Source organism: Desmodus rotundus, chromosome 3 (assembly GCF_022682495.2).
Source record: "Desmodus rotundus isolate HL8 chromosome 3, HLdesRot8A.1, whole genome shotgun sequence".
In the NCBI taxonomy this organism is placed as follows: domain Eukaryota; kingdom Metazoa; phylum Chordata; class Mammalia; order Chiroptera; family Phyllostomidae; genus Desmodus; species Desmodus rotundus.
In genome coordinates this window covers 120,971,021-120,983,118 of record NC_071389.1, presented here as the reverse complement: position 1 = coordinate 120,983,118, position 12,098 = coordinate 120,971,021, and the positions used below count along the sequence as shown (strand labels likewise).

At 37.6% G+C, this 12,098-nt stretch overlaps 1 protein-coding gene and 1 pseudogene across 3 annotated transcripts in view; both read left to right on the top strand.

The window, feature by feature from the left end:
* Window positions 1-10,980, top strand: part of LOC128780553 (uncharacterized) — a 38,132-nt gene extending 27,152 nt beyond the window's left edge. The window contains exons 4-6 of one of the 3 annotated variants that reach the window (XR_011651017.1): window positions 1,436-1,592; window positions 6,276-6,330; window positions 10,424-10,980. Coding sequence is in view for 1 of the 3 variants with exons in the window: in XM_053921286.2 (XP_053777261.1) it covers window positions 10,424-10,434 (11 nt within the window). In the remaining 2 variants the exon portion in view is untranslated. The remainder of the gene's footprint in view (window positions 1-1,435; window positions 1,593-6,275; window positions 6,331-10,423) is intronic. The other 2 variants (XR_008426478.2, XM_053921286.2) reach the window with 2 other exon arrangements.
* LOC123477836 (small ribosomal subunit protein eS12-like) lies at window positions 10,538-10,980 on the top strand (annotated as a pseudogene).
* Window positions 10,981-12,098: the final 1,118 nt, after the last annotated feature.

The following is a 12,098-nucleotide window of genomic DNA, read 5'->3' as shown; positions in this document are numbered from 1 at the left end:
CTGCAATGATTTTATTCAGGAAAATAAACTGTCATGCATAAGATTAGCAACTGCAGGAGGGAGAGAGAAAGAAGGTGATGTTATCAGAACTCAGCGGCCTAGGTTACCCAAGGGAAGCTGCAAGAACAATGGGCTTTTTTAGTTGGCAGCTGGTTGTGGGGATCCAGAACAAGTCACCCCAAGATGCTCCCCTGTGGTACGCAGATTGTTTTAAGCTAAAAGGGACTTTAGCTTCAAGTTTAAGAGAAACTTCTGCCCCTCTCTTTAGCTACCTAGAAGAACTTGAATTAGAGGCCTTGCCCATAACAGATTATGCAAGATAACTTCTTTTGCCATACCTATAGGCCAGGGTAAACTTCTATATACTAAATGTCCCCTCTTTTTATCATTTTGCAATGCCACTTTGAAGCCCCCAAGGTGCATTATCTTATCTGTAGCTCAGCTCTTACACACCCCAGTCTCCTTTTTAATCTCTGAACCTCACCTGAAGGTAGAGTTTCTGATTCTCTCATGTATGCAGAGTTCCCATACACATGTATGTATTAAATTTAGTTATTTTCTCTTGCTAATCTCTTTCATGTCTGTCTGATAATTAGACCAGCCATAAGTTTGTTCTTCTCCAACACTGGAGTCAAAAAGTAGATACAGCTGCCACCGGAGATGATTCCCAAGGTAGAGGGAGAAATCCCTTCTTTCTATATTCTTTATGCATCTCTGATCAGCACTGCTCATTGACTACTCCAGCAGAACAGCAGTTGACAAAGGAATCTGGGAAAAACAGCCTGTGGGTCAGCCCCTCTGCATAGAGAGCTGAGCAGAAGAGGGGAAGGGTGAGGAATGAATCTGAAGACAAATATGCTAAGGATCAGCATACTTCTTATTTTCAGGACATTAATTAGTCTCATTCAGGACAAAATTTAGTCTCATTGATAAAGTCAGTAGAATGAACATCCATGCATATAACTTCATTTTTTGCATAAGAAAGAGCCTTGAGTTCTAAAATCCAGTTAGGCTATGGCCATACCACCCTGAACGTGCCCAATCTCGTCTAAAATCCAGTTAAAGACTGTATCTTGAATTCCATTTCAAACTTCCTTAATGAAGCCATTCTGATTTTCCTTGAATCTGTCATTTGAATGGTAAACAGGGTTATACAGGGTCCAGCACAAATAACACCCCTTTTTTGTTACAAAATCATTTATTACTCCTGATACAAACACTGTTCTTTGTCTTATACCCAACTCCATTCTGACCTTTGGGTCATGCTTTATTGAAGAAAAGAAGCCAGGAAGTCAAAGCCTACATTTCCTCATTTGCATTACAATTGGATTTTCTGAGATGTCCATGTTCAAAATTTGGAAGTCAGAAGTGAGGTGGTTGTGGTTTTGTAGTTGTTTTGAACAAAGTTGCTCATGAATCATTTGTTTTTCTGCAGTAACTGTGGCTAGTCCTAACTTCCTGGCTGTTGAGATGTGGAACATGGAACATCCATTCTGCTGATGTGAATTTCAGCTAGGGCAGCATGCTTCTGGAATGAGCAATTGTGTCTCCTTATTCTCTGAATATCTGATGGCAGAAATACCAGTTTCCCTGTAAGTCCATTGTTATATCTGGGAATCATTTCTGTAAGCTAGGACTGGGTCTTATTCCTCCAGCTCTATATATACCTGTTTCTCTGTATTAGCTACTTTTTTGATTAGATAAGCTAATGCTGTATCTTCACTAGACCCTAATATACTACTAACCACTAAAATATGCAAATGGTAATATTTCCTCTAATTTTATAGAAACATGTCTCATACTTATTAAAAATCCTATCATGGAATGTGGCAGGAAAATATATTAAAAGATACTGATCTAAATTTTCTCATGGTTGTAATTTTATATTATTTTAAAGTTTAATTTTCATTGTTTATTTTTATCAATGCTACCCAATGGTTCAAAAAGTCAAAATTTTTGCTGGACTTACAACAACCTTTCTGAATTCCAGATTCCTGCTCCTCATAGATGTTCTAACAATTTCTTCTGGAATCTACTTTTTATTTCTAAACAGCATGCTTATGTTGATATTTCTTGAGTTTTTACACTTTTATTTATCTTTTGACTTCCTTCTATGAAAGACGAAAACATCTCTTCTCCATTTTTTCCTCACCAATGAACACTTTCACCCATTTCTTTTCTCATCATTTTCTTGTAGAGATATAAAATTTTTACTGGAAAGTCTTTGCCATTTCCCTGGCTTTGATATAGCTATTAATAAGTGACCATTTGGGGTCATATGAGACCAGAGCATGATATAACAGAGAGAAATTGTGGGGCACACGTACTTATTGATGATTCACCCTAATTGCTCATAAACTGACAGCTCTATGGTGAAAGCTATGCTAGCATCCTAAAATGAAGTGGGTTCAGACTTTTTATGTTTTGAAACAGCTTTAATAATAGGGGGATAGCCTTTTCTTAAGAAAAAATTCATTGAAAAAAATCAGTGGTTCCCAAAACATTTTCTTTTCCTTCTAGGTGAGCTTTCTGCATGAACTTGACTTGATTTTGAAATTTACATTTTTTAAGAAAATAATGCACTTAGTCAAGATTTCATTAGTATAGAGTTGTACAAATGTACTATACTTTTAAAAACTCTCCACAGTTATATCTCTTTTGTACTCCTAATTCTGTACATTTGTGTATCTCTTTTATCATATTCACAAAAATTAGTTTATTATTATTTTTCAAAGAATTTTGAATTTATTATTAATTTGTTTTTCTCATTTTTACATGGTAATATTTTGAATTTAATCTTAGTTATTTTTATTCTTTTATTAAATAATAAGTGACAGTAATAAATTTGTCTCTATATGGCATCTTGGGAAGCATCTTATAAATGTTGATATTGTGAGTTTTCATTTTCATGATTTATCAAGTGTCTATTTTTTAATTTGGGGGTTTCTTCATGGTCTAATCCTTTTTTATGTTTATTTATTTATTTAATGCTGGTAGTTTAGAAAAAGTAAATTTTATAAAATACATGATGTGGTAAAAGAAATTCTGAGAAAGATTTCTTGGATCCTCTCCAGAAGACTTTTGTGAATATAGTTTTGTGGTATGTTATAAAATATTCTGAAAAGTCAGAAAATAACAAAGAAAACAAAGAACATTCATATTGTGCATAAATAAATACTGTTAACAGGGGTACATGTGTAAATATATTTTCCTATATTCTCACAACATATTTTAAATAAAGATATAAAATAACATGTATAATATTATGTATGTATTTTAGTTTTATATAGAGAGGTATATTTTCTTTTAAAGTATTTACTACATTAATACTTAATATATGATATTTTACCTTTTATTTAACAATAAATATACATTTATTTTATATTAATTGATACAAATATTTATTAATACCAGATATTTTATTAACTAGTAAATATTAATTAATACAAAATATTAATATTTAGCATAATTATAAATTATTTAACATCTTTCCTGATGAATATTTAGTTTGACTTAGGTATTTGATTTTATAAACAATGATACTTTGAATATCTTTGGGTATAGATTTGTAACTTGTCTAATTTTTTTAGGATAAAAACATGGATTATTGGAAGTTAGTACAGTTGTTTTCTATTAATGATTATTTTAATATTTACTTTTATGTAATTAAAATTATTTAAATAATTCCATTTTTATTTGAATTTAATGCTCAATGCTAGCCCCACCCCTTGTTTTTAGTGTTCATCAAGCCATGTGGTTTCTATATTTTAAAATTTTCCTCTGTTTTACCTCCACATATGAATGGGTCCTTGGCTGATACAAGACTTGCCTCTCAAAACTTTATAAATCACACTGTTATCTTAGGTATGTAATATTGCAGAGAAGAAGCCAAAATTATTCTATTCCATTGTATAAACCTGTTTCTTTCTACATGAATACTTATAGGGATTTATTTGTTCTTCTAATACAAATTTACTAAAATGTGTCTTCTCATGGCTTTCTTCTCATTATTTTTATAATAAAAAACAAATCCTTTAAAAAAACAAATTTGAAGACAAGTCTCTATTTCAGCTACTAAAGATTTTTTTATTATATTTTTCAATTTTGACTTTGCTCTTTTGGTATTCTTCAATAATACCAATTAATTGATTTTTAAAAATTTTGGATATTATCTCACTGGATCTTATATTATCCTTGTTTTTGGTCTTATCTTTTAATATACATATATATTTTTCATTTTTGGAAAAGCCTTCTAAATATTGACCTTCAGGTCACTAATTTAATAGTTTTTTTGTCTCTGTTTTGCTAATGATGTTTTATTACAGCCTACTATTTCAATTTAACCTTTTCATTTAAATCTTAGCTTATTCTAATTCTGTTTTTACATTTACTATGTAAACCCCTTTGAATTCTACTCCTAATTCAAAGGTTTATTATCTTCTGTTATCCTATAGAAAACACCTTGATGTTTTCTTTTCTTGTGGTAAGAATTTCTCTCATGCCAAAGACTTTGTCATAAGCTCTCATGCTTGTATGCGTTCTGCTTACTCGTTCTATTACAAGGTGTTTGCCAGTAGATAGAGTCTAGGGCTGGCTTCCTATCTGGTATATGGTTTATTGTCAGCAGAGCTACCTTTTCACATTTCTAGTTCACAAGTTCTAGACTACTTAAATGCTATGGATTGGACAGATTGAGATGGATTCCATGACATCCCGAATAACTTTTGTCTAATACTTTGAACCAAGGGAGTAAAAGCACAACTAGAGTCCCTGTAGCTGACTAACAGGATTATTATTTTCATTTCTGCCTATAGTACCTTCCTTGTTTAAAGCTGTATCTGCAAGCATACAGCATATCTATTGTCGTATCTATTGTCACCACCTTTTCTTCCTGCACACACAAACCCACACACTACACACTTGTTTTTTGTTTTGGGGAGTCTCATTCTTCAAAGAAAAGAAGGTGATAATGAAGGCCAGGTTGGGGTATAGTATGGTCTTTCCATGAAAAGGTTGTCGGTGAGCTGGATGGGATCCATTGCCTGGTGTTCTGACCAGCACTGATCCTGGGTCTTTGATCTGCACGATACACAGTGAAGGATGAATGAAACAAGGCTCCTTCTGTATTCTTTCCCGTTGTCAACTTTCTCTATTTAATGTGGCTGCTAATTGTGATTTCCAAGTTACCTCCCTAGTTCCTGCAGTCCATGGAATTTTCTCTGTTTCTGGTTGTAAGATGACTGTCATTTTTAGTTTTTGTTGTCCCCAGTTTTTGTCTTGTTTTTGCCTTCATAGGTATTTAGCCAGCTGTTCGGACAATCTACGGTTTGGACTGCTAGTCTAGTGCCAATTTTTGAAATATTTCCTTTGATTTCAGTTTTAAATGTTGTTATACAGGATATGTCTTGGCATCTCTCAATTGCCTATCTGAATATCACCCTGATAAACTGAGTACTTACTTCCTGTCTTGGCAAACAAAGAGAACAGCATCCTCCTCTATTCTGGTGACATAGTTTTATTCTTATTCAGGACAAAGAATAAGAACTAACTGAAATTAGTTGCTAATTACTTTAAGGAGGTGCAATTTCATATCAACATTGCCAAAATTAGAATTATATTTTTTAGACAGCTATTAATTATTCTGGTCTTTTTGGCCAGAATAATTAACTACTCAACAGGTCTGTTCTTATAATTATCAGAGGTATATTTTTAAACTAATTCATCTTTACTAGGCAAAAAAGACTTAATGCCATTCAAAACTGTATTTGGCAGGACACAAGGTATTTAATAAAATGTTTAAGTCAGCTATCTGCTTATACATACCTTGAAATTCTAGGCCTGTATTATCTCCACTGAGATATATGATAAGCAGTTGGCATTAGCCAAGTATTCATTGAGATACTCAATATGATAAAATGTTTCCTCTGTAAGAAAAGTTTAACTCTGTAGAGTTCCAGTAGGAAATGGAATAGTTGGTCATGTCTTCATGTGAGACTACAAATAGTTATTTCTTTTTTTTTATTAATTGTTCAGTTACAGTTGTCCTGCCTTTTTCCCTATTGCTCTCCCCTGCCCCATCCCTCCCCACTCCCACAGTTAATTGCCCACCATTGTCTGTGTCCATGAGTCCTCTTTCCCTTGTTATTCCCTCTCCCCTACCCCTCTGGTCACTGTCAGTTTGTTCTTCATTACCAAGTCTCTGGTTTTATTTTGCTCATTTGTTTTGTTGATTAGGTTCCACTTACAGGTAAGATCATATGGTATTTGTCTTTCAGGTTCTGGCTTATTTTAGCATACTGTTCTCCAGTTCCATCCATGCTGTCACGAAGGGTAGGAGTTCCTTCTTTCTTTCAGCTGTGAATTATTTCATTGTGTGAATGGACCACAGTTTTTTGATCCACTCATTTACTGATGGGCACTTAGGCTGTTTCCAGCTACAAACAGTTCTTTATTTGACAGACTCCTTCTCTGAATTTGTATAGAAGAATTGAGCCAATGTGGAAGGAATATGCTCTATGGGAAATATATCAGTTATTTGTTGCTGAATAACAAACTACCCTATTAGTTAGTAGCTTTGAACAACAATGATTTACTGAGCTCACAGTTCTGTTGGGTGGCAGTTGGGGTTAAGCTCAGCTGGCAGTGCTTTTGGCCTCTATGGAGATTACTCGTTTGTCTTCAGTCAGCTGCTGGCTGGTCAACTGGGAGTTGGCTAGCCTAATGTGACCTCCCTCTTGTGTCCAACAGATGGTTCACTGTCATGTTGGTCAGTCGGGTCACCTGGGTCACTTGCCCCTTGCCATGAAGCGATCTTATTCATGTGGGAATGAGGAGAGTTTCAGGTGAAAGAAAGAAAGTGTACAAGACCTCCTGAGGTCTAAACTAGGAGCTGGCAAAATGTTGCTTCTGTGGCATTCCATTAGCCAAAGCAACAGATAGAGTTGAGAAACCCCTCTTAATGAGAGTTACTGCTCATTCACTTTACAAAGGGACAGGGGTATAGAGAATAGTAGAGGTTGTGGCTATTTTTTGCAAGCCACCAGAGAATTATATCACTATGGAGTTAGCTTGATAAACCAATAAGTGTATTAGTCTTCAATGACTGCTGTAACCAATGATCACCAATTAAAAAACAACATATATTCACTTTTTTATAGTTTTTGAAGCTGGATATCCAATATCAGTTTCACTGGCTGAATCAAGATATCGGTAGGGCTATATTCTCTGGAGGGTCCAGGGGAAAATCAGTTTCTTGCCCCTCCAACTTTTGGTGGCTGCATCAGTCCGGCCCTGCTTCCATTACCTTCTCCTCTTTCACGGCTGGATCGCCCTTGCCTTCCTTTTATAAGGATACATGTGATTACATTTATGTCCACCTGGTTAATTCAGGATAATTTCTCCACCTGAAGACCCTTAACTTTACTTCAAGTGCAAAGTCAATGTTTTTGCTCTATAAGATAACATTGTCAAGTTCCAGGGGTCAGGATATGTGTATGTTTTGGAGCACTGAAGTAAGGGATGCAGCTGTAAGACTGGTGAGCCATCTGGCGTCATATAGTAGTTTTCTAGGTCAAAAAGCCAAATGGTAAGTAAATTTGACCTGATTTACCTAAAATTATATTTAAAAAATGTCATCTTTGTCACTTGCAAGTCTGGCTCCCATAGACTATGGGTCTTTTATCAGTCCAAGACAGAGAATACAGCTGGCCCTCTTTCTTAGCATGTTTCACATCTGTGGACTCAACCAACTGCAAATCAAAAGTATTTGGGAAAAAACATTACGCCGTTGCTGGCATGTACTTTGTAGTCAGGCCTATCGTGGTCGAAACTGTATTAAACATTTACAGATATTTTGTTGTCATTCCTGAAACAATGTAGTATAACCACAATTTACAAAGCACTTGTATTGGTATTGTAAGTAATTTCAAGATGATCTAAAGTATGTAAGAGGATGTGTGTAGGTCATATGTAAATACTGCAGCATTTTATACAAGGGAAGGTGTGCATCCCTGGATTTTGTTATCTGTCTGGGGGTCCTGAAATCAATCTCCTGTGGATACTGAGGGAAAACTACATATATTTTATACCTCAAAATTCATTCATTCATTCCACAAATTTATTGAATATAGAAAGAATCAGGCACTGTTATGCTAATCTAGGTTCTGGGACTACACCAGTGGACAAGAGTTTACTTTTTTTTTGAATTTAAGAGTTTACTTTTTTTTTTTTTTTTTCTTTTAATATATTTATTGATTATGCTATTACAGTTGTCCCATTCCCCCCCCACTCCACTCCATCCTGCCCACCCCCCTCCCTCCCACGTTCCCCCCCCCATAGTTCATGTCCATGGGTCATACTTATAAGTTCTTTGGCTTCTACATTTCCTACACTATTTTTACCCTCCCCCTGTCTATTTTCCACCTATCATCTATGCTACTTATTCTCTGTACCTTTACCCCCCTCTCCCCCTCCCACTCCCTTATTGACAACCCTCATGTTCTAGTTGTTTGCCTAGTTTGCTCTCGTTTTTGTTTTATGTGTGGTCGTTAATAACTGTGAGTTTGCTGTCATTTTTACTGTTCCTATTTTTGATCTTCTTTTTCTTACGTAACTCCCTTCAACATTTCATATAATAAGGGCTTGGTGATGATGAGCCTCTTCAACTTGACCGTATCTGAGAAGCACTTTATCCTCCCTTCCATTCTAAGTGATAGCTTTGCTGGATACAGTAATCTTGGATGTAGGTCCCTGCGTTTAATCTTGGGTAATGTAACCATGGTGTGCCTTGTTGTGTTCCTCCTTGGGTCCAGCTTCTTTGGGACTCTCCGAGCTTCCCGGACCCCCCGGAAGTCCATTTCCCCTGCCAGACCGGGGAAGTTCTCCACCATTTGTCCAAATAAGTTTTCAATTTTTTGTTCTTCCTCTTCTCCTTCTGGCACCCCCGTAACTCGGATGTTGGAACGTTTCAAGGTGTCCCGGAGGTTCCTAAGCCTCTCCTCATTTTTCCAAGTTCTTGTTTCTTCATTCTTCTCTGTCTGGATGCTTGTCTCCTCCCTCTGGTCCACACCATCGATTTGAGTCCCAGTTTCCTTCTCATCACTATTGGTTCCCTGTACATTTTCCTCTGTTTCTCTTAGTATAGGCTTCATTTTTTCATCTGTTTTTCGAATAGATTCAACCAAGTCTGTGAGCATATTGATAACCAGTGCTTTGAACTGTGCATCCGATAGGTTGGCTATCTCCTCGTCGCTTAGTTGCATTTTTTCTGGAGCTTTGAAGGGCTCTGTCATTTGGGCCATTTTTTTTTGTTTGTTTGTCTTGGCGCCTCTGCTACTTTAAGGGGCGGAGCCCTAGGTGTTCACCGGGGCGGGGTAATGCTGGTCACAGTGCTGTGACGCTGTACGTGGGGGCGGGGCCGAGAGGGAGCAATGGCGCCCGCTCCACTCTCCTCCGGATCTCAGTCTTTCACTCCGCTACCCACAATTAAACTGGGCCACTCTGGTGCTGGTTCCCGAGTAAGTGGGCCTGTGCACACTCTAGGCCCCCGTGGGTCTCTCCAACAACCTCTCCTGTGAGGCTGGGAGTCTCCCCTGCCGCCCCAACCCCCAGGGGCGCCTTCAATCAGAGGCTTGAGGCTTTATTTCCCTGAGCTGGAGCCCTGGGTTGCGCAGTGGTCTGCTTCTCTGCCCGCCGTTCGTCCGTTCGTCCGGTTTATCTGTGGGCGAATGTGGTGCCGCAAGGTGCTACCTGCCACTCTGCCTGCCCCACTCTCCGCCACTCTGAGTCCGGCCCTCTGGGTTTATCTGTGCAAATGTGGGACTGCAGGTTCTGCTAGTGCTCGGACTGCCTGCGCCATTTGTCCCACACTCCGCCAGTCTCAGTCCCGCCACAGCCACGCGAGTCCTCTCCACCCCAGTGCTGTCTCCGCCTCTCCTACCAGTCTGGATGAATGATTATTTTCTGTTTCCTTGGTGTTGGCCCCCCTTGCTGTTCGATTCTCTGTCAGTTCTGGTTGTGCGAGGAGGCGCAGTGTGTCTACCTACGCCGCCATCTTGGTTCTCCCAAGAGTTTACTTTTTAAGTTGTGTCGTCCTTTATTAGTAGCTACTAGCCACATAAAAGTTCTGAATACTTGAAATGTGACTGAGTACCTGAAAAGTGGCTTTTTAAAAATGTCAGTGTGTTGCCAATATAAAATATACATTAGATTTTGAATAATTAGCATGAAAAAGGAACATAAAATGTCTCATTAATTTTTGTTGGTTTCATATTGAAATGGTAATAGTTTAGATATATTGAGCTAAATAAAACATATTATTAATATTAATTTCATTTGTATTTATGTTTTTCAGTGAAGCAACTAGAAAGTTTAAAATTATATAAATGGCTTGCATTTGTAATTCACATTGTATTTCTACTAACAGTGCTGTTCTAGAGTGTGGGAGAAGAGTATAAAAGAAATACTAGCTTTCCCTGCTGCCGTGGAGCTGCGCTGAAGCGGAGGCTTGGGTGCGTTCAAGATTCGGCTCCACCCATAACCCACCGCCAGGGCCGAGGAAGGCATTGCTGCTGGAGGTGTAATGGACGGACGTAAATACAGCTTTAAAGAGGTGCTGAAGACCGCCCTCATTCACGAAGGCCTAGCGCGCGGAATTTGAGAAGCCTCCAAAGCCTTAGACAAGCGCCAAGCCCACCTCTGTGTGCTCGCATCCAACTGCGATGAGCCCATGTATGTCAAGTTGGTGGAGGCCCTTTGTGCCAAACACGAAATCAACTAATCAAGGTTGACGACAATAAGAAACTGGGGGAATGGGTAGGCCTCTGTAAGATCGACAGAGAGGGAAAGCCCGGTAAAGTGGTTGGTTGCAGTTGTGTGGTGGTTAAGGACTATGGCAAAGAGTCTCAGGCAAAGGATGTCATTGAGGAGAACTTCAAGTGCAAGAAATGAACAAATAAACTTGGCTTTTGTTTCTCAAAAAAATACTAATAAACAGATTGAAAATAAAATCTAGTGATGCCTTATAGGGTGTCTGAGTAGGCTTCTTTAGATTTGATGTCTCAGGAGGGACTCATTTGACTTTTGAGCTGAGAACTGAATTATATGAAAACATAAGTCACACAAAGGCTTTGGGAAATGTTTCCTGTGTAGAGGTAACAGAAAAATATTTTCTTGGTAGAGGGCTTTTTCAAGCATCAAACTCTAATGTGGAGAGCAAGTTTCGTTGGTTAGAGGCATATAAAGAAATTCTGTGAGCAAGAAAGATAATAGAGTAGAATAACATCAGAAAGGTAGGAGGGGTCAGCAGAAAGCTCAAACTCAAAATTTCTCCTATTTAACTTTTCAAAACATCCTGAGTAAGATTATTAATATTTGAGAGAGAAAAATGTAAGGGGAATGTTACCTAAATAGCTGTGTGAACTTGGCAAGTTATTTACTTCTTTGCCTCAGTTTTCTTAACTGTAAAATGAGAGTGGTGGTAATTATACTAACACTTATGAAGATTAAGTTTAGTAATGCTTGTTTGCACATTCTAACTGATATGTGCTGGCTATGACTAGTCTTGATATACGACATCTGTCTGGAAAAAAGTCCAATCATTGTTAATATAATGAGAATGGTTTTTTTTAAAGTGTATTTTATTGATTATACTATTACAGTTGTCCCATTTTTCTTCTTCCCTTTATCCCCCTCCAGCCTGAACCCCACTCCCACCAGCAGTCCCTGCCATTAGTTCATATCCATGGGTCATACATATAAGTTCTTTAGCTTCTCCATTTCCTATACTATTCTTAACCTCTCCCCTTGTATTTTGTACCTACCAATTATGCTTCTTACTCCCTTTACCTTTTACCCCATTCTCCTCCCTCCCCCTTCCCACAGATAACCTTCCATGTGATCTCCATTTCTGTGATTCTGTTCCTGGTCTAGTTTGCTTAGTTTGTTTTTGATTTTTCTTTTTTTTAGGTTCAATTGTTGATAGTTGTGAGTTTGTTGTCATTTTACTGTTCATAGTTTTGATCATCTTCTTTTTCTTAGATAAGTCCTTTTAACATTTCATATAATAAGGGCTTGGTGATGATGAACTCCTTTAACTTGAC